General features: G+C 48.8%; 1 protein-coding gene across 7 annotated transcripts in view; it reads left to right on the forward strand.

Annotated features, from left to right (window-relative positions):
• CACNA1D (calcium voltage-gated channel subunit alpha1 D) overlaps window positions 1-19,852 on the forward strand; it is a 296,933-nt gene that overhangs the window by 205,875 nt on the left and 71,206 nt on the right. For 5 of the 7 annotated variants that reach the window (XM_045990266.1, XM_045990269.1, XM_045990271.1 and 2 more), the window contains exons 10-19: window positions 3,370-3,457; window positions 4,824-4,850; window positions 8,115-8,275; window positions 9,192-9,417; window positions 9,551-9,758; window positions 12,810-12,930; window positions 15,879-15,993; window positions 16,375-16,444; window positions 17,295-17,361; window positions 18,104-18,251. In XM_045990266.1, coding sequence (XP_045846222.1) covers window positions 3,370-3,457; window positions 4,824-4,850; window positions 8,115-8,275; window positions 9,192-9,417; window positions 9,551-9,758; window positions 12,810-12,930; window positions 15,879-15,993; window positions 16,375-16,444; window positions 17,295-17,361; window positions 18,104-18,251 — 1,231 coding nt within the window. Of the gene's footprint in view, window positions 1-3,369; window positions 3,458-3,717; window positions 3,778-4,823; window positions 4,851-8,114; window positions 8,276-9,191; window positions 9,418-9,550; window positions 9,759-12,809; window positions 12,931-15,878; window positions 15,994-16,374; window positions 16,445-17,294; window positions 17,362-18,103; window positions 18,252-19,852 lie in introns of all 7 variants that reach the window. The other 2 variants (XM_045990264.1, XM_045990265.1) reach the window with 1 other exon arrangement.

Genomic DNA, 19,852 nt, shown 5'->3' on the forward strand with positions numbered 1-19,852 from the left:
ACTCATATCAATTTTTTAGCATTTAAAAATAATGAATGCCCAATACAAGGGAAGGGTGAAATACTTATGTACAAATAAGCTCCTTTTGCCCATGGTGTGGTCTCCATACCGTGGGGAAAGGGAGGGAGAGGCTGGAGCAGAGAGAAGTGCTGCCAGGGCCCGATCAGAGCCCGGTTCCTCTGCACGGGTGAAGAGACTGGATCATGGTCCATTTCTGGGACCAAATGAGGTCACCCAATTCTAGCACAGTCACTGTGCTCTTCCTCCCCCTCCCCCTCGCCACCTCCTCAGCTCTGGTTGATGTCATTCCGGAATCGGTTGTTTTTTATGGGACCATGGTGCTCTCCGCGTCTAACCATTAAGACAGAAAAGTTGCTATCTCTACAGCAGGCACCATCAGACAGAAATGACTCGTTGGAGATAGAAAAGTTACAAACCAAGAATGGAGGACAACGCTGACTCAGGCGTGTGGAAGACTGTTCACACTAGGGTCTCTCTGTAAGCATGGTCACAGCAATGGGACCCTGGGTTTGGGCCGTGCACCAGAGTGTCCCTTTGCGTCCAGGGGGCTCCAAGAGAACTTTCTTGAGGTGACAGCTCTCATGTCTGAGCCTCACCAATTGCCCAACCCTGTGGACCCACACAGAATGACCCAGGACCATGGGGAAAACCCACCATGTGTTCTGTCTCACTCAGTTCTGCCAATAGCCCCAGAGGAAAAAATGGAGTATTGGAGAAGTTCAGCCATGGAGTGGGGAGGGGTGTTAAACTGGGATCTGGCCGACCTGAGCATCCGCTCTTAGCTCCGGAAGGATGGAGTCCGCCTGGGGGGCAGGGAAACTTCTTTCCATCCGCACAGCCCTGACATCGTGCCACACCATTAACCTCTCTTGGTTTCTATCTGGGAGTTTGCCTTTATTTCTTATCTTTTTACCCACTTTGTTCTCATGTCCAGGGACCAGCTAGTACATTTCAGTCACTGGCGTGGAACCAGAAATGCAAAATGCCCCCCCCGCCATAGGCAGCGTGTAATTTATCCGCTTTGATCAGATGGTTGGAGAAAAGAAGCTTTAAGAATCACGTGCAGCAGCGGCCCTGCTCTCATCCCGGGATGTGGCCGCAGAGGCTGAAAAGCCACAAAGACTGAGCCTGTTTAGAAGAAGTTTACTCTTTTGGAAAGAATAAAGTCCTAGGGTGATTGGTGGTAGAACCGGTGAGAGGCAGAAGTGGCCCTCGAGACTGCATAGTTAGAACCGCTGCTCTCCGCGTGGGACACTACAGTCCGCAGTGAGGTTTGACTGTGCCCAGCCCAGTCAAATGCTAACTGGGCGCCCTGCCCCATGGACTCCCACTCCTGCCCTGGGTCATGTGCTCTCAACTTCTGTCCCCTTAGTAGTGACAGAAAGTGACAAGAAAAACTTCTGTTCCACAGAGATGACTCATGGTCATATCTGTAGGAGTGTCCCACTGTGATTTTCTTTGTCACTGAAGACAAGGGTGACCTATCGGAGGAGCCCGTAGCAATGAACTTCATTGGATTTTATAACATTTTTGTCTTTTCAAGTCAGTCGTGGAGAAAAGGATTGCCTGAGCAGCTTTTTGCCTCTGTGTGTGTGTGTGTGTGTGTGTGTGTGTGTGTGTGTGTGTATCTTTATGGAGCTTTTGTTCAAGATTTTTCTGTGGTTGGGTTGTGTGGGTTTTTTAGATTGTTTATTTTTGTCTTTTTTTTTTTTTTTTTTTTTGCGTGGAATCATAAAAAAGTGAATCAAAGTTGTTTGTAGTGGGTTTGTTTTGACTTAATTGAGGAAGAAAGGGTATTCTAAGAGAATACCAGTAGTGTGATGTGGGTCTGTTGTTTTGCTCATTGTACCTTTGCCACCTTTGCCTAAATGCTTCCGGACACAGCTGTGGGCTCCACTTGGGCAGGCGCCACGTCTTGGGTGCCCACAGAGGGGAAAGGACTCTCTGGTGCCCTCAGAAGAGCTGTTTCTCTGCTCTCTGGGTCTCTCGGGTCAGGCCCACCTTCATCCTTGTCATTCGTGGTGTCCCTGGCCTGAGCAAGGCCCACAGACCTGCAGCCACAGCACAGAGGTCATGGACCCAGCTCCTCTGGGCCGTGTGCCTGGGGTCCTCAGGACCGCCTGTGGCACCACAGAACCACTACCAGCTTTTGCAGATCGAAGTGGAGCCATCCTTGCTAAGAGGAGCTGTATCGGCAGAGTGCACAGGGGGAAGGCCTTCCTGTTGATACACAGATTATAGAAAGATGGTCGCTACAGTTCAAAGGGATGCATCAGGGCAAAGAAGTGCATGTAGTTGGGTGGCTCCCTCCCCCATTTCTATCTTCAGTGACCCCCTCACTGAGCCCCAGGGCAGAATTCATTATTCCTTACTGCAGGTTTCCAGAACTCCTTGCATGGATCCCCAAAGTGGCTCATTTTGTAGTTCATGGAAATCTGTGGGCTTTCCACGGCAGGTGCAATGTTTTGTGCCTTTCCTCTCCTTTGTAACCCGGCTCCAACCCCTGCTTAGGATGCCGGTGGGGTTGAATCGGGTGGATGAGAAATAATGGCCACATGCCCGACGGTGGGTTGTTGGGCCTCCCAACACAGTCGGTTCACCTCCTCTGCTCAGGGTCCAGCTGCAGAGGGGTGAGACATGCCCAGAGACCCTGGTGACACTGAGACCATGGTCAGGCGTGCCCGCTGGTCACCAGTTGGGAGAAAACCTTCTACCCAAAAGACTGTACTTCTTTTGTGCTCTAGTTCTGGCTGCTTCAGAAGGACCCTTCTGCATATTGGCTTCACAAGCTCAGGGGAACTGAGCAGACCAATTAGCTAATAATGAGTAGAGTTCTTAAATTTTTAAAAAGATTGTGTGCGTGGTACCTTCATGTTCTCCTGCATCCAGTGCCTCTTCTCCTTCTGGATATTTACAATGAGAACTCATGCATCAAGTCCTGGTCTAGTCACAGATTTTCTAGAGAGAAGCAGTTGGGACCAGTGAAGGTGTCGCTCTGAGTTCTGGTGGCCTCTCAATCCTCTTCCTGGAAGTCAAGATAGTAAGCTGGTCCCAGGCACAATGACTGGATTCAGTTTGGCCCCTAGACTTCTTTGCCTTGGGGAGAGTCAGAATGGACAGAGCTTCCTCCTGTTGGGGAGGGGAGGGGTGCTCTGGGGGCTTTCTCTGCAGATTGGCACATCATGGAAACAGACTCCTCTGCCGTGATGGTGCCTGGCCTCTCACTCTTCCTCGCCCTCCTCCTGGGCTCCCAGGGGGCCTGCCTGGAGGTGGCGATCCGCAGCAGGCCCATTCCTGGTCATGCAGCACCTCCAGCGTGCCAGCTAAAGCCTTGTCTTCTCCCCGCAGCCAGCATGCCCACCAGCGAGACGGAGTCAGTGAACACAGAGAACGTAAGTGGCGGAGGCGAGAACCAAGGCGGCTGTGGGAGCCTCTGGTGAGTGTGGAGGCCACTTGCCCTCCTGTTGCCTCCTGTCTTCTTAGAGGAGCACCTGTGGGGCAGGCACCCTGGGGCCATGGCCTCAGATACATGAGGGGGGGTGGTGGGCTCACCCTGGACCCCTTGGTCCCCCACCCCTCCCATCCCAGACCCCCAGCATTTCACATGCCTCTTCCCCCCAGAGCAGCCCGTCCTTCCGAGGCGGAGCCTGCAGCAGGGCGTGCCAGGTAACCCGGCCATTCCACTGTGTCCACTAGGTGCTGGTGGAAAAGAAGAGGCACGGCCAAGGCTGGGCCCTCTGGGTGTCGGCGGTGGGGGTAACAGGCCTGATTCTCCTCCCGGTCTGGTGTTGGCATCGGTGCTTTGACGAAGAGCTTGTATGGCACAGTGGCTGACAGAATGTGCTGCATATTTTAGTTTCCCTTCCCTGGTGGTTCCACCCACCTCCCCACGCAGTGGCTGGCCCCTGGCCCTGGAAGGGCTGCCCTCCTTTGCTCACTGCACTTGTTTCCGGTGCCCTGCACCACCCTCTCCTAACAGCGGAGGGCGCCACCACATCCACCTTCCCCCCTACCCCCGTTGGCTTCTGTCTAGATGACCTGGTCCCCAGTGGGGACCAGCGATGTGCCATGTGCAGAGTCCTGCCTGCTTTGGGGAGCCCATGCAGTTTGGTTTCATTTGCTTCCCGCTGGTATCCCTTAGGTCTTATCTCTGTAAAGTAGAGGCGGTGTTTTTAAGAGAGTTTGATCTTCTTGGCAGTGATTAATAAAAATGTTGTGTTTGGGCGGAGAGCTCAGCCATTTAAGAAGTGAATCTGCCTCTGTGGTCTTACTCTGCCCTCCCTACAACATTGTGAAGTAGGCGGGGGGATGGGCTTGTCTTCCTCATTTTACAGATGAGAACGCTGAGACTGCTGCTTGCCCAAACCCATGCAGTTGTTGAACAGCAGAGCTGGGACTCCTAGTCCAGTGCTCTTTTCGCTGTAGCAGCAGCACATGCTGCTGCTAGAGTGGCTGAGATGCGAGCAGGGGAGGCCCCACTGACTTCATTCTGGGGAAGTGAGGTCAGGGGAGAAGATGCCCCCCCAGGCATCACGGCCCCTGACAGGGCTGCGCTGGGCCGCTGGCTAAGAGTCTTCTCTTGCCTGGGCCCTGGACCCCTGGACGGTGTCAGCCTGGCCTGCCTGGCCCTGACAGCGCCTCTTCTCCTGCTCTGCTCTCACCCCTGCTGGCTCACTGGGGGAGCTGGGGATGCTGAGCCCAGGCTTTTGTGCATGGCTTTTCTGATCTCTCAGCTGAAGTGACCAGGAGAGTCTGCTCAAGCCTTCCTAACAGAAATCCTTTTCTTTCTGTCTTTCTTGCAGCCAAGCCATCTCAAAATCCAAGCTCAGGTCAGTATCTTCTATTCTTTTCCCTAAGCCTGCGTGTTGGTGTTTTACTTTCTCACTTCTCTATTCTACATGGAGTTGTTCTAGACTTGATTTTTACTCTGTCGGCAAGGACATTCCTATCAAAGAGCGGTCTGTACAGTCAATATTCAGCCTCTGCCTTGGAGAGCAGCGTAGCAGATGCTAAAGATTTTGCCCCAAAACAAACCAATGAGACACAACAATGAAAAACTTCTTGTCACTAATCAGTCTTTCATATCCCCCCCAACAATGAGTCATTTCTCAAAGAGACATACTTCTTGTCACTTTTCTGCTTAAAAGTCCTCTATAGAGGGGGAGGTTCGAGAGGTGTTCTGAGATGCCAGTGATGTTCATTGTTCATTGCTCTAGATGCAGGTTATGTGTTTAGTTGCTAAAATCTCATTGAACCTATACCTATGATTTGTGTGCTTTTCCATGTAAATTGTTATTTTTCAACTAAAAATGACATTTTATCATTACATACAAAAAGTACCTTGAAATGGACGTGGAAGTAATTGTAAAACCTGAAATTATCAATATTCTAGAAGAAAACCTACGATGTCTTTGTGACCTCAGGCTGGGCAAAGGTTTCTTCTTGGATACAATACCCAAAACACTGGCCATATGAGTCGATACTTCAGACCAGAAGAAAAAAGTATTTGCAAAACATTTGATAAAAAGGACTAGTATCCACTATATAAAAAGAAGACTATGTAAATACAATGTGAGTAATAAGAAAACAATAAAAAAATTGTCAATAGATTTCAACAGGCATGTCACCAAAAAGAGAGAGGGATGGCAAAGAAGCACGTGGAGTGACCATTGGTCACTAGAAAAAATGTAAATCAAAATCACAGTGAGACACCACTGCATACCTTTTAGATCATTTTTTACACCTGTGGATCAAATTTTAAAATATGACAATACCAAGTTCTGACAAGGATGCAGATCAGCAAGAATTCCCACCCATTCCTGCATGGTGAATGGCATGGCCATTTTAAAAACAACTTGGCCGTTTCTTAGAAAGTTAAACATATGTTTATTGCATGACCCAGTGATCCCAGTTCTGAGGTATTCATATAAAATGAAGGTATATGTCTGCATGAGAAATTTTTATATGAGTTGATAGCAGCTTTGTATACAATTGCTGAAAACTGTAAATAATTCCAGTGTCCATCCAATGGTGAAGGGGCAGACAAATTGTAGTTCATGCGTATGGTGGAAGGATGCTCAGCAGTTAAGGAGAAAACTGCAGATAGATACAACAGCGCAAATGAGTCTGGAGAGTACTTTTGCTAAGTGAAAGGAGCCAGTCTCAGAAAGCTCTATTATAGGGCATTCTGGATAAAACAAAATGATAGGAACAAAAAGCAGATCAGTAGTTGTCAGGGCCTGAGGTGAGGATGGGTTAACTCTTATAAAGTCCTTTGAGTGATGGAAATATTCTACCTCTTGACTGAGGTGGTGGTTAGAAACCCTGTACCTAAATATTAGTAGTTACCACATGTCGATTATAGCTCAACAAACCTGACTTTAAAAAGAACAATCGGAAACCCTTCTATGACTCCCCATTTGCCAGATGGCATATAAATTCCTTCATCATTTGGCCCCTGGCTCGCTCTCTGGCCTGATCTTTTGATACCCCTTCCACCCTCCCCACTCTGTGGCTATACTGGACTGCTGTCCGTTTTCACCAAGCTCTGTTTCTTCCCACCTCAGTCCCCTGGACCATGCAGTCCCCTGTGGATGGAGTGCCCCTCCCCCCCCGGTCTGCTCCCTGGGGAACTCTTACCCTCTCATCCAGAGCCAGCCCACACTGAGAGGAGCACTGAGTAGGGATTGATAAGTATTTGCCGCACCCTTGCATGCTTTTCAAGGGAAGAGGTTCCGGGACAGTGCACCTTCTTCACCTCCACAGACCCAGTGTCTGGAGCCCCGTGAAGGGTAGGATGGGGAGTGCTGCAGGGCTGCTGGTGTTGAGGTGGTGGGCCTCCAGGATTGGGGAGACACCCGAGCCTTATCACGACAGCATAAATTGACCCAAGGTGAGTCCTTTCTCAGACCACCTTGCTTGTGTGTGCTGAAGTATGCATCACAGGGGAAACCCAGCCTCGGGGGTGGGCTTCACCAAGAAAAATCTTGGTGGGATTTTTCTACACTGGTCATCATGTTTCCAGCCCATTACCGCCGGAAACCACATAGCAAGAACAAAGCGCACCTCTCTTGTTGCAGGTCTTGTTGAAGAATGGGCCCAAGTCTTTCTTTGCCCGGTCCCTGGGTTACAGTGCTTTCAGCGTAGCAACGCAGCTGGGTCAGCCTGGGCTGCAGCTAGGAGGCAGCCAGGGCATTGCTCTGTCTCAGGCCCCTAGAGGACATGCCCACCGCCCCCGTCTGTGAGCACAGCCTGCACAGGGCTGACATTGCCCCTCGATTGGCCTTTTCCCAGGACCCACTTTGCCAATCCATCCCGAGGCAGGGAACGTTTCCCATGGGGGGAGCAGGCTAAGCGGGGGGAATACTTACCCTAATTACACACCGGAACTGAAAGTCAGTGGAGGACACGGTACTTGTCTGTCTGGCTCGGCTCATTTTATTTGTATGAAAACACAATTCAATATTGGCTCTTCTCCTGAAGGTATATTTTGAGCATCACTAGTTAGAAAGGGCACCTGATGACTCAGTATGAAGACTCATGTCCTACTCGGCTTTGACAAGTCTGCCAGGCTCCAGAGAAACCTCCCGGATTTAAGAAAGGACCAAAAGTTTCCCTAAAAGGAAAACTGGGGTTGGAGCACTTTGCTGCCTGATAAATTCCATATGATGATCGAGATGCCGCAAGAGATGTGCATGAGAAGCCAAACGGCTCTCTGCACCCACAGTGTGAACAGATCCATGTGCCATATGGTGGGAATGTAAATTGCATATCTGTGTGCAGGCTCCGCTTTGCATCTGCAGACGAATCTATGAATATCTAGATGTTTCTAGCTGGTTTGAGGATGGTGCATGGCAGATTACGGAGTCGTCTAAAGCCGTAGGCAGGAAACCGATAGCACGATCAGGTCAGATTATGCATTAAAAGTTGTATTTAAAGACCAACATCATTTCTATGCCGTGTGTTCTCACCTTTCCTTCCTGCACCCCCTGATCTGGGTCCTCAGAGTTAAAGACCGCTAACGTCCCCATGATGTCCGTTGGACATTCAGATGCCGCATCTGCCATTCACAGTCACGTTTGCTTCTCTCGCAGCCGCCGCTGGCGCCGCTGGAACCGCTTCAATCGCAGAAGATGTCGGGCTGCTGTGAAGTCTGTCACGTTTTACTGGCTGGTTATTGTCCTGGTGTTCCTCAACACCTTAACCATTTCCTCTGAGCACTACAACCAGCCTGACTGGCTGACGGAGATTCAAGGTGCGAGCAGAGGCTGTGTTCTTTTTGTTCTGATTTGGAATTAGGGCTTCCTGGGACTGTCCGGCTGCAGTTTCATCTTAGCTGATCCGTGTGTGGTGATGGGACATTAACAGGGGTACTGGAAGACCGAGGAACAGTCCAAATCCAGGCTGTACCCAGAGTTTGGGGTACACCACGTGGTGTGCTGGGGCCGGCTGATGCCAGAGCGTCTCCTTGTCTTAACCCTATGACAGCCTAGAGGCAGGGAATCTTGCAGTTGGAAGGGACTTCATGTCCCTTCTCCCTGTCCCCACTGGCAGCTGTATTTTCCCATATGGTATTCTTGGCAAGTGGTTGTTGCCCCTCTACCTGGAAGCCCTCCTCCCCGCTGGTGCCAGACTGGAGCTCATCCCCAGAGACAGCCCGTTCTGAGTTGGTCTGTTGTGATCCATGGGGAGGCGCTATTTTTGTCCAGCTCTCCAGCCTGCTGGGTGCTGTTCTCTGCTGTTCTCCGCAGTTAGAAGCCACCTTGATGGACAACTGCTTCTTATGTCATGGTGCCCTAAGCAAGACCAGACTGGCCATTCTGAGACCACTGAAACAGCAAATATTATACACTGGTGTAAATGCAGAATCACAGGCTCGTAGGGCTGGAAAGCCTCAGAGATGGTGTGGTCAGCTGCCCCCCCCCCCATTTTATAGTCATGAAACTGGGGCACAGGGAACTCAAGGGACTTCTCCAGAGTCCCACAGCTAGGTGGTAGCGGAAGTGGGACTAGAAGCCAGCACACAGACCGTTAACATGGTGCCCCGTGTCTGTAATGGGGGCTGTCGCGAAGACCAGGGCAAGGCGCTGGGGCGTTTCCAGCAGAGACTGGCTGGGGGGAGGTGGGGGGAGTCTGAGCCACACCCACGAGGAGACCCTCTGTCTTTCCAGATATCGCTAACAAAGTCCTCCTGGCTCTGTTCACCTGCGAGATGCTGGTAAAAATGTACAGCTTGGGTCTCCAGGCATATTTCGTTTCTCTCTTTAACCGGTTTGATTGCTTCGTGGTGTGTGGTGGGATCACCGAGACCATCTTGGTGGAGCTGGAAATCATGTCTCCCCTGGGGATCTCCGTGTTTCGCTGCGTGCGCCTCTTGAGGATTTTCAAGGTGACCAGGTGAGAGGGCGTGTGTCTCTCAGCAGGTGTTTTCCGGCTGGGGGTTGGCGAGCAGCTGCAGCCCAGCCCCACGAAGTCTGCTGTGTCCCATGGGCATTGTGCACTCACCACCCCACCCCATCTTGACTTGTAGGCACTGGACTTCCCTGAGCAACTTAGTGGCCTCCTTGTTAAACTCCATGAAGTCCATCGCTTCGCTACTGCTTCTGCTTTTTCTCTTCATCATCATCTTTTCCTTGCTTGGGATGCAGCTGTTTGGTGGCAAGTTTAATTTCGACGAGACGCAGACCAAGCGGAGCACCTTTGACAATTTCCCGCAAGCCCTTCTGACGGTATTCCAGGTGAGCCCTTGCGAGGAGGCTGTGGGAGAAGCTGCCTTGTCCCTTCGCCTCTCGGGAAGCCAAGATGATTTTGCCGAGATTAGGGACCTCTGCCCCAGTAATGCTCTGACAGCTCTCGCGCCCCTGATGTGGATTGTTGCGCACCTGACTCCAGCTGTCCAGGTGGCGTGATTTCATGTTTTTGTAAGACCACCGGATACGCGGCAGGATAATAATCCAAACACTTATGATTTTGTCTGATTTTGTGAGGTTTCCAAGGTTTCGGGGAGATAGGCTCTAAGATCCTCTTTCTGTTTTTTTGTGAATTTTTGATTGCAGGACAGTTTTGTGATCCTGGGCTCGAATGGATGTACGCAAAGAGGTGGATTCTAAAAGCCGTCATGCTTTGTGTAGTCAGAGGAATCAGGGTGATAAGAGAGTTGTGACAGCCTTCCGCCCCCTTGCTTCTCCCTTCTGCCATGTAATAAGGAGGAGGGTAGGCTCTGACCTGTCTGTGCCAGGGGGGCCTGTGCAGGTGATGAGGCTGAGACAGAGGGATGGTGGCAGGTGTACAAATGGCCCCGCACTCAGGACACGAGCCTCCACGCCCCACCTGGCATTAAGCCGAGGTGTTCTAAACCCGCTCTTCCTATGTTGGGAGCTCAGACCTTTCCTTCAACAGAGAGTGGCAGATGCATTTTAAAGACCCATCTGCCCTTGTCCCTTTTCACACATGAGGTCTGTGAGCCCCGGAGCCCTGCCTAGGAGGCGGAAAGCCGCCTGGTGGGAGGGATTACAGACATCGAGGTCCCCTCCTGGCTGCAGCCGTGCTCAGCTTTGTGACCTTGGAAAGTCACTGTCCTTTGTGGGGAAAAAAAAATACAAAAACTCAGAGACTAGAGGGAATGATCTGTAAGATTCATTTCCACTTGTTCATTTTGAGGTGAACAGAATTACTGTCACTTTTATAGGCCATACTTTTTTGAAATACACTTTAATTTGGGGGGAGGGGGTTACACTTATTTTTTAGCCACTGATTAGTTATTCTTTTTTCTGTTTTCTTTCAAAGAAACCTGTATGGTGGTGGTAGTTTTTGGTAGTACCTGTGTGTATGGCACAAAATTCAGATGTTTACAAAAGGATATAAAGTAACAAATGAGTCTCCTTCCCACCTAGCCATCAATTTCTCCTTTGGGGAGCAACCACCATTGAAGTTTCTGTGTATTCTTTGAGATGCATTTGCTCATGGATGTAAATCCATGAACTTACCTACCAGCCTCCCTCCTAGTAAATGTACTATGATATAGATGACAGCTCGTTTTATCTGCCATTTTCCAGCTTCTCACTGTTTCAAGTGTCCTTAAGAGTCTGTCTTAATGGTCCATATGAGTTTGCCTCCTACTTTTCAATTCTGCACAAATTCTGTGGTGTGGATGTCCCCTAATTCCGTAGCCAGTCCCTAGCCGAAGAGAATTTCATTGTGTCCGGCCTCGGCTCAGTAGGTGACCTTGAACACACACCATGGTCATGTGTGGGAGTGTAGGTGTATGGGGTAAACTTCCCAGAAGCGGAATTGCTGTTTTGAAGGGTGTGTGTCCTTTCTTGACGCTGATACTCTTGCCTGCATTCTCCTCAAAGTAGTGGGTGTTCAGACTGCTGGATGGTTGTCTGACAGGTGAAGATGGTATCTTGTAGCTTTAATGTCTCTTTCTTTTTTATTATTATTATTATTTTTTAATGCCTCTTTCTGTTATCAGGAGTGAACCTGAATGTCTTCTTATGTGACTAAGAGCCATGAAGTTCCTTTCCTGGGAATTTGCTTTATCTTTTGAAATCATTTGTCCATACTTCTGTTGGGTTATGGGCCCTGGCAGTTTTATTTCTTGAAGAGTCTGGTGCAGATGGACAATAAGAAGCACGTGTACTCCCTCTTTTTTTCTTTCTCTCTCTGGAAGAGAGTCTGGTTTATTTATATTTATTTATTACTATTATTTTTTTAGGTAGTATCTTTTTATTTTTTTTTTAATTTATTTATTTATTTTTTCAGCGTAACAGTATTCATTGTTTTTGCACAACACCCAGTGCTCCATGCAATACGTTCCCTCCGTATTACCCACCACCTAGTTCCCCCAACCTCCCACCCCCACCCCTTCAAAACCCCCAGGTTGTTTCTCAGAGTCCATAGTCTCTCATGGTTCACCTCCCCTTCCAATTTCCCTCAACTTCCTTCTCCTCTCCATCTCCCCATGTCCTCCATGTCATTTGTTATGCTCCACAAATAAGTGAAACCATATGATACTTGACTCTCTCTGCTTGACTTATTTCACTCAGCATAATCACTTCCAGTCCCGTCCATGTTGCTACAAAAGTTGGGTATTCATAGGTAGTATCTTTTTAAAATGCTATTTAGGTTCACCTGATCTACCTCCAGGATAGACTGAGTTATCAGATATCTGTAGAGAAATTTCCATGTGAAATCTCAGGGAGTTATTAGTATCTACTTGCTGGGGAGTTTGTAAATTCACATGGGATAGTTGGAATTCCCTGCCTCTACAAATTCCGGGGTCTAATTCTCCATTTCCAGTGTAGAGGAACCATGTGGGATGATTGGCAGCCATTGAAAGGACTGACGGCACTTACTGACACGGGATCTCCAGAGTATGTTGTTGAGTGGGGGAAAAAAAAGCAAATGCAGAAAATTCATGAAGTATGACATGCTTTATGTCTAATAAGTCTGAGAAGACATCAACTACCTCTTTCCTCTGGGAGGGTGTCTGGGTGCTTACGTGCACAGAGGTTCTGGAGAGAGGTGCGCCAACAGCGTGCTCTCGGGGTAGGGGTGTAGACCTGGGGTGTCATCCGAGACTAGGTAAGTCTTATATGTAGTGTTGCTTTATTTTCACGTGGAGCATTAACTCCTAGTTTGTGTAATTGAAAACCGCATTTTGAAAATTCTACCCGAAGGATTCGTTGAGCTAGAACCCGATTTGGGTGGCCCCCAGGGACCTCCGGCGGGCCGTGGGGAGCTGCGGTCCTGCTGCATGTGGGCTGACCATGGTTTTGGCCTCTTAGATCCTGACAGGGGAAGACTGGAACGCTGTGATGTATGACGGCATCATGGCCTATGGCGGCCCCTCCTCGTCGGGGATGATCGTCTGTATCTACTTCATCATCCTCTTCATTTGTGGTAACTGTATCCTTCAAGCTGGGCCGGGGCTTTGTCCTCACCATCTCGTTTTGTTTCTCCCTGTCCAGACTTGCGTGGTGGTGGTGGCCGTTGGGGTGGGGAGGTGAATGCTTTTGCCTTGTTAGTCCCAATATCTGCCTCCTTCACTGTCACTGGGACGGCAGATTGGGGTCAGAGTCCCAGTAGGCTCTGAGGAATGAGCGAGCCGGGGAAAGGAGCATGGGACCACACGTGGGCTGTTCCTATTGTCGCCCAACTCCGGGGCCCAGCTCCTGTGCAGGTCCTGAGGGAAGGCTTAGGGCAGAGCCCAGTTGTCTTCCATGCCATCATGCTTGGGAGGTTAGGGGTACATCTGTGTCTCTTGAGACCTTTCCTAAGCAGTGGGAAGCCATTGTCAGTGGCTTGACATAAGCTACCCGGGCCTGATCTGGGTTTGCTGATCTGTACATCTCTGGGATCAAGTCTCCACTGGCTGACGGCTGTTAGGCTCTGAGCTCCTTTCTCACTCCTTTTATTCCTTTTCCCTGGCAAGAGGCAGTCCCTAATTCTAGACTTCTGGAACTTTGAATCTCTCTTTCCTTCGATCAGACCCTTTATGACCCTGTAACTTTTGGTTGTGTCTTGTCTCTCTCTCTCTGACCTCGCTGACTGGCATAGACCTGGCATATGGGACCCTCGCTGAGGGTTTGGTGAAAGAGCGTTTGTACAAATATGTGAACACTTCCACTTGGTCTTCACTTTTTTATTTTAAAGAATCCTACCTGGATTCTTCTCCTAAGAAGCCCCAGATTCCTTTAGCTATTTCCCCCTTAATCTTCTCTGGTTCATTACTGAGTTGCCTTCTGGGCAGAAGCCCCAGGGCAAACTTCTAAGGACAATACCTAGAAACCCCACTAGTCCCTCAGGCAGCTTGAACACCCCCTGCCTACAGTTGAGCTCTCCTACCCGGTTTATCCTTATAGCTCCCACTGCACATGGGGGGGCAGATCCTACTGGATTTGGGATGGAGGCTTCTCCCTCCCGCCAGCTCAGCGGTTAACTTCTTGAGTCAGGGGTCTCTTCTTTGTATTCACATCTCTGTGGCTCACACACAGTCGGCCCTTGGTAAATGCTTGTTAAAGGAATGATTGGTGTTTTCTTATTGTATGCTCTTCCGCGGACCCTTTGGGCCAGAGTGATATACCGGCTTTAGGTCTGTGGAGAAGAATTACCTGGCCACACTCATTCTTGTTACATGTTGTGTGTTTTGTTTCTTTTGTAATACATGTACGACTGTCTGAAATGCTTAAATAGTTTCTGTTCTGTCTTCCCCAACTAGAATAGATGCTACATGAGAGTAGGGGCTCTGGTCCGTCGTGTCCCTAGCACCCAGCACAGTCCGCGGCATGCTGGAGGTGCTCACATCTTTCTGAATGAATTCCAGACCCCGCCACTCTTTGAGAGGGTCTGGGTAATGCCTCTCAATACAGATGATGGGTGTCTGCTCTTGGAAATTGTCTGTTACAAACTTGCAAGATTTTCCTGTGGTTTATTACTCTGGATGTGCCTTCCAATACTCAGAAGAGTCTGGTGTCCATGCAAGACTAAGGATACATGATTTCTTCACTGAGATCATTGGTAGGAATTCTCCATACCGTTAGTCCTGCACTGATCCCTACCTGAGCCACCATTGTCCCGCATGTATCAGAGGAGAGCTTGTGTTACCAAACCCTCACCCAGCCCAAGGCAGACTCATTACAGGCTCATTACGGCTCTGCTTAATGCATAATCTAACATATCAAAGGCTTTTTGAAAGTTTTAATACAACTTATTCATGTTTCTATCCTCTTTAAAGACTTGAATAGATTCGTCAAGCATGATACCCCCGGAAGCTATCTCACATCAGTCCCTTGTTAGGTTACACTTGTGTTACCCGGCTGAGATTTCAGATTGCACAGGGCCTGGGGTTTCTGGACTCCCATAGTCTTGCACACAGATGACCATGCATCAGCAGGGAGAAAGCATTGTCCCAGAAGGAGCCATCTTGACTTATGTTCCTCTGATCCCTGCACTTCTCAAAAATGTACTTAACTGCTGGTGAATAGGAAACAGGAATCTTCCAGGAGATTTGGGAAACTTGTTCAGAATTACTTTTTTTTTTTCTATCACAGGAAACCACACATATAACATTATAGTAAGAGCCAAAAACTTGATAGCTTGTTCAGTCACCTGACTCTTAGGATCTGAAAAAATAAAATGCAACCACCACAAAGATATAGCTATAGTGGGGCCATTCAAAAGAACAGGTGGGCACCATCTGGCAGTACATCAGCGTTTGTAGGGGGAATGAATGAATGAGTATCCGCAGACTTTGAAGACCATTTCAGATGAGAAGGACTCAGACTGATTTGTGCAGTCATCATCTTGCATAACGCGTAGCCTTTAAAAGGGTCTATTTGGGAAAGCATGCACTGGATATATATGTTATGGGTACATGTGTGTTTTAAAAAAACAAAATGCACAAAGCAAAATTCAAAGCACATAACAACACCATGTTCATGTAATGGATTGTTTCATGCAGTGTGTATGATAGCTGGGAATACTTTGCTGTACAGAAACACACGTGTTTGTGCAAGCACACACACACACACACACACACACACACACACACACACACCCCTGCCTATAAAGGGAAATGTTGAAGTTTGTAGGTGTTCATGCATTTTAGGTGGATCTTAATTTTGCTTCTTTCCAGACGGTCTTCTACAGGTTTCTGGGGTGTTTTGTTTTTGTTGGTTTGGTTTGGTTTTTTTAAGCAGGCGCTGGACTTCTGGTCTTACCAAATGAATACAGCACTCAGGGGACAGTCACCTGTTACCAGCCTTCCAGAGCACAGAGGGGTGTGACGTTGCTATCGTCGGCCACCAGTAGTTGCATTTAGAATTTGTGTTGTTCCCTTAATATGTTCAAACTAGATATCCTACTGAACGTCTTCTTGGCCATTGCTGTAGACAATCTGGCGGATGCTGAAAGTTTGAATACTGCCCAGAAAGAGGAAGCTGAAGAGAAGGAGAGGAAAAAGATTGCCAGGTAATCCTGTTTTCACCTGAGGATGGAATCTCGGGCAAAATCCGGGCCCTCGGCTCTCCTTCCCTCACAGCTAAGTGTAGGAGTCACGTGGCCCCATGCTTAAAGAATCCCTGTGGTTAATTTTGGTGTCATAAAATAAATGATGCGTTCGGTGCTGATGAGCTCTCACCGGGGAATTTTAATAAGGTGATCTGTGTAATGAATCCAGCGCACCGAGGGGAACAGGAAGCTCTGAGTGTGGGTTGTGCTATGTTCTCGCTGTTAGAGTTGTTTCTAGTTAAATTCTGTCCTTCATCAGGCCACTGTGGATTCCGAATCTGGATTAGCATTTTTGTACATAGCAGTACAGTTATTCGGTTTCTTGTGTTCTTTCCTCTGTAGAAAAGAGAGCCTGGAGAATAAAAAGAACAACAAACCGGAAGTCAACCAGATAGCCAACAGTGATAATAAGGTATATGTCTCGCAACAGTTCTCTGCTTTTTGTTTCAAAATGAATCTGTTGATCTCATCATAAATGTCCCATTTATTCCATGAGAAGTATCCCGTATGATGTTTTGGTGTTAGTGTTGCACACCATTATAGACATTGGCTTCCCAGAGGGATTCTGAGTGAATTTAGGCAGCTCACTGGTGATTGATCAGTGTTTCACCAGATAACTAGCATGATAAGTATTTGACTGGGGGGACCACTTATTTTTTTTTCTTTATTGGAATTGTGTTGTCAGACCTGACCTTGTCAGTATCTTCTCACTGGGGGCTAAAATTGAGGATTGTTAATAGATGTCTGCCTCCAGAAGGAATCTTGGGATCAGGGATCTGGGTGCTCAGGGCTGTAGTGTCAAACTTCATCCCACTCGTGACAGCTCTGGATTTTTCATTCATTCATTTGTTCCTTAAGTAGTTACTTGTTCTTGATCTTGAGCGGTTACTGTGTGGCAGATACTGGAGCTCAGCAACGAAGAAGACCAATGAGGTCCCTGCGTGCATGGAACTCGCATCCTAGCAGGGAGACAGGAATCTGCTGTGCGGTTACCACGCAGTGTGCAGGACAGTGCTGGGTAGAGGGGGGCGTGGATGGTGCTGCCAGCCACGGTCGGGTAGGGGTTATACTCGTTTTCTCCTCCTCTGCCCTCAGAGTTCTGTCTGAAGCAGAGTCATCACTGGAGACACCTGTCCGTGTGCACGTTGGAGAGAGCGTCTCTCTCTGTGCTGAACGGCAGGGCTGAGTCTTCACCTGGGTCCTCTGCCATGCATTGAAGTCAGAGTCTCCCCTCCTCCCAAGATCTCTCTGTCATCCCCTAGGTTACAATTGATGACTATCGAGAAGAGGATGAAGACAAGGACCCCTACCCACCTTGTGATGTGCCAGGTACGGTTGCAGAGGCCAGTGACAGGCTCTCGTTCACGGATGATGTGGCTTTGCTACCATGCCATGATCAGGAGCTCAGTCTGTGGCTGGCCAGGCCAGCTGAGGTGCTGGTGGGCAGGGAGGATGCCGAGACCACGGGTCCAGGCCCCTTGCAGAACAGTTAGCCCTGCTTTTTTTTCTCTTGGGCACCCAAGTAGCTTACGTAAACCTAGTTCCAGGTGGGGAGAGAAAATGAGAGTGGATATAGGCAAGCCTCTCTTCTGGGAAATCTCTCTAGAGGACAACCAGCCATTCCTACCGTTAGCACCGCTCACCTGACCCTTTCACATTGGCTGGTGCTCTTATTGGCTGAAGTAGCAGGGACTGCAGGGGACGGGGTGTGGGGAGTGATGGTCCTGTGTCGCTTGAAGTCTCACACACAGTTTTTCAGCCTGAAGTGGAGCCAGGCCAATGGGGAGAAGGGGGTGCTGGTGGGCTGGCAGTCACAATCCCACTGCAGATTACCCTCTGCCTGTGCTCAGACCTGGAACTGCTAGGAACCTCCTTCCCAGAACTGCACTCAGTCACAGACAGGCACACTTCTCAGGCCCCCCAGCGCACTCAGTCCGTATTCAGAAGGGTTTTGATTCAATGCAAGCTGATAGATGTGAAGGTTTACTCTCCATGTGAAATGGCAAACAGTCATTCAACCCCCCAATGCGATCATTATTTCATGCCTGTACAAAAGGTGTCTCATTTAAAGTAGGGGAAGAGGAAGAGGAGGAGGAGGAGGATGAACCCGAGGTCCCTGCTGGCCCCCGTCCTCGCAGAATCTCAGAGCTGAACATGAAGGAGAAAATCGCCCCCATTCCTGAAGGGAGTGCGTTCTTCATTCTGAGCAAGACCAACCCGTAAATACCCAGTTTCTAATTTCATTGCTGCTGTGTCTCCCTGTTACCCTGCAGATTGCTTGGGGGTGGGGGTGGGGGGTTTGCTGGAGATAGGCTGTAAGAGTGTGGTTCCCATCCCCCTTCTGTGCGTATGTGTTGGAGTCCCTGGATCGTCTCTGACCCCTGTCTTCCTCCAGCCTTGCCTTTGTCCTTTGTCTCTTCTGCCTGTCCCGTTCCTGGATGGAGGTGCTTTTAGGAGCATGACCAGCCCCTGGGACGCACACCCTTCCAGATTCTCCTCCCCTTTGGCCCCTGTGCTGGCCAGAGCCCACGGCTCAGGTGTCCATGGGTTGTCACCCGTGAAGTGTTTTCCAATCCAAAGGACCCTTCCTTCATGGGTGGGTCCTTTTGTTGAGATTCCTTGGGGATGAGAATTTTGTGGCCAAGTTCCATGCAGAATCTTCATCCTGCAATCCAGTTCAGTGAATCACTGGTCCCTGTTGAGTTCTATGGCAATAAAGGGATATTGCTCAATGATATTTTATATTTATAGGTGGTAGCTATTCAACTCAGCTCGATGATATCCTGCTTAAAATAGCATTTCTCATGTTAAAATGGCAAGGTGCTCACCAGGAGTGCGGTCCTTACAAGTAACGCAAAAGGATGACATTTATTTACTAGCTGGTTTCTAGGTTTTAAGTCATCTGAGACAGATGGCATACCGGGGGGAATGAATGGCTTCTGGAAAAGTTTCTAGAATTATAGAAGCAGTTCTTGGCTGTCAGAGAAGAACTCTGTGGAATTCACAGTCCCCAGGGAGACACAGGTGGGAAGTGAGGCTGCTGTCCTTAGTAACTTGAGGATTTGATGGTAGTTTTTATAATTCATCACTATTGAGAGTTTGGGTGTCTCTTTATTTTTTAAAAAAAGATTTTATTTACTTAGAGCATGAGCAGGAGGGAGAGACAAAGGGAGAAGTAGACTCTACGCTGAGCAGGGAGCCTGACCTGGGACTCGATCCAAGGATCCCGGGATTGTGACCTGAGCCAAAGACAGATGCTTAACTGACTGAGCCACCCAGGCATCCCTGGATGTCTCTTTAAAAAAAAAAAAAAAGGTATTCGATTGATATTACTGAAACCCACAGCTCACTGGATCTACATATATTGAAGGAATGGATTGATTTCCACCCCCCACCCCCCAAAGCTGTGAACACTCCTGCACTCACTGTCTTGGGATGTGTTCCTCAGACTCATCTGCTAACAGTTTGCAAGCTCCCCCCGCCAACCCCCCGCCGCAGGGCATATCCCTGCACGAAGCAGCTCCCAAAGGGAGGTTTCTCATAAAGTTGAGTCCAGTTTTGAAGGTGAAAAAGGAAAATATTTTCAAGAGAAAACAAACATGTATTCTACAGGCTAAAAATAACATCTTTAAATTCTAAAGTGAAAAGTTGAGGTCAAGGGTAGTCTGGTACTAACTAGCCCGTGGGACGTCAAGGACGGCAGGACCCTGAAGACGCCGTCACGTGGTGCGTAAAATCCTTGTTCAATTCCTGCGTGATGCAACTTTCACTCCACGTTCTCAGGTGTGCTTGGGGGTCAGCTCCAATGTTTAAAAACAAA

The sequence above is a fragment of the Meles meles genome, chromosome 20 (assembly GCF_922984935.1).
Source record: "Meles meles chromosome 20, mMelMel3.1 paternal haplotype, whole genome shotgun sequence".
NCBI lineage: Eukaryota > Metazoa > Chordata > Mammalia > Carnivora > Mustelidae > Meles > Meles meles.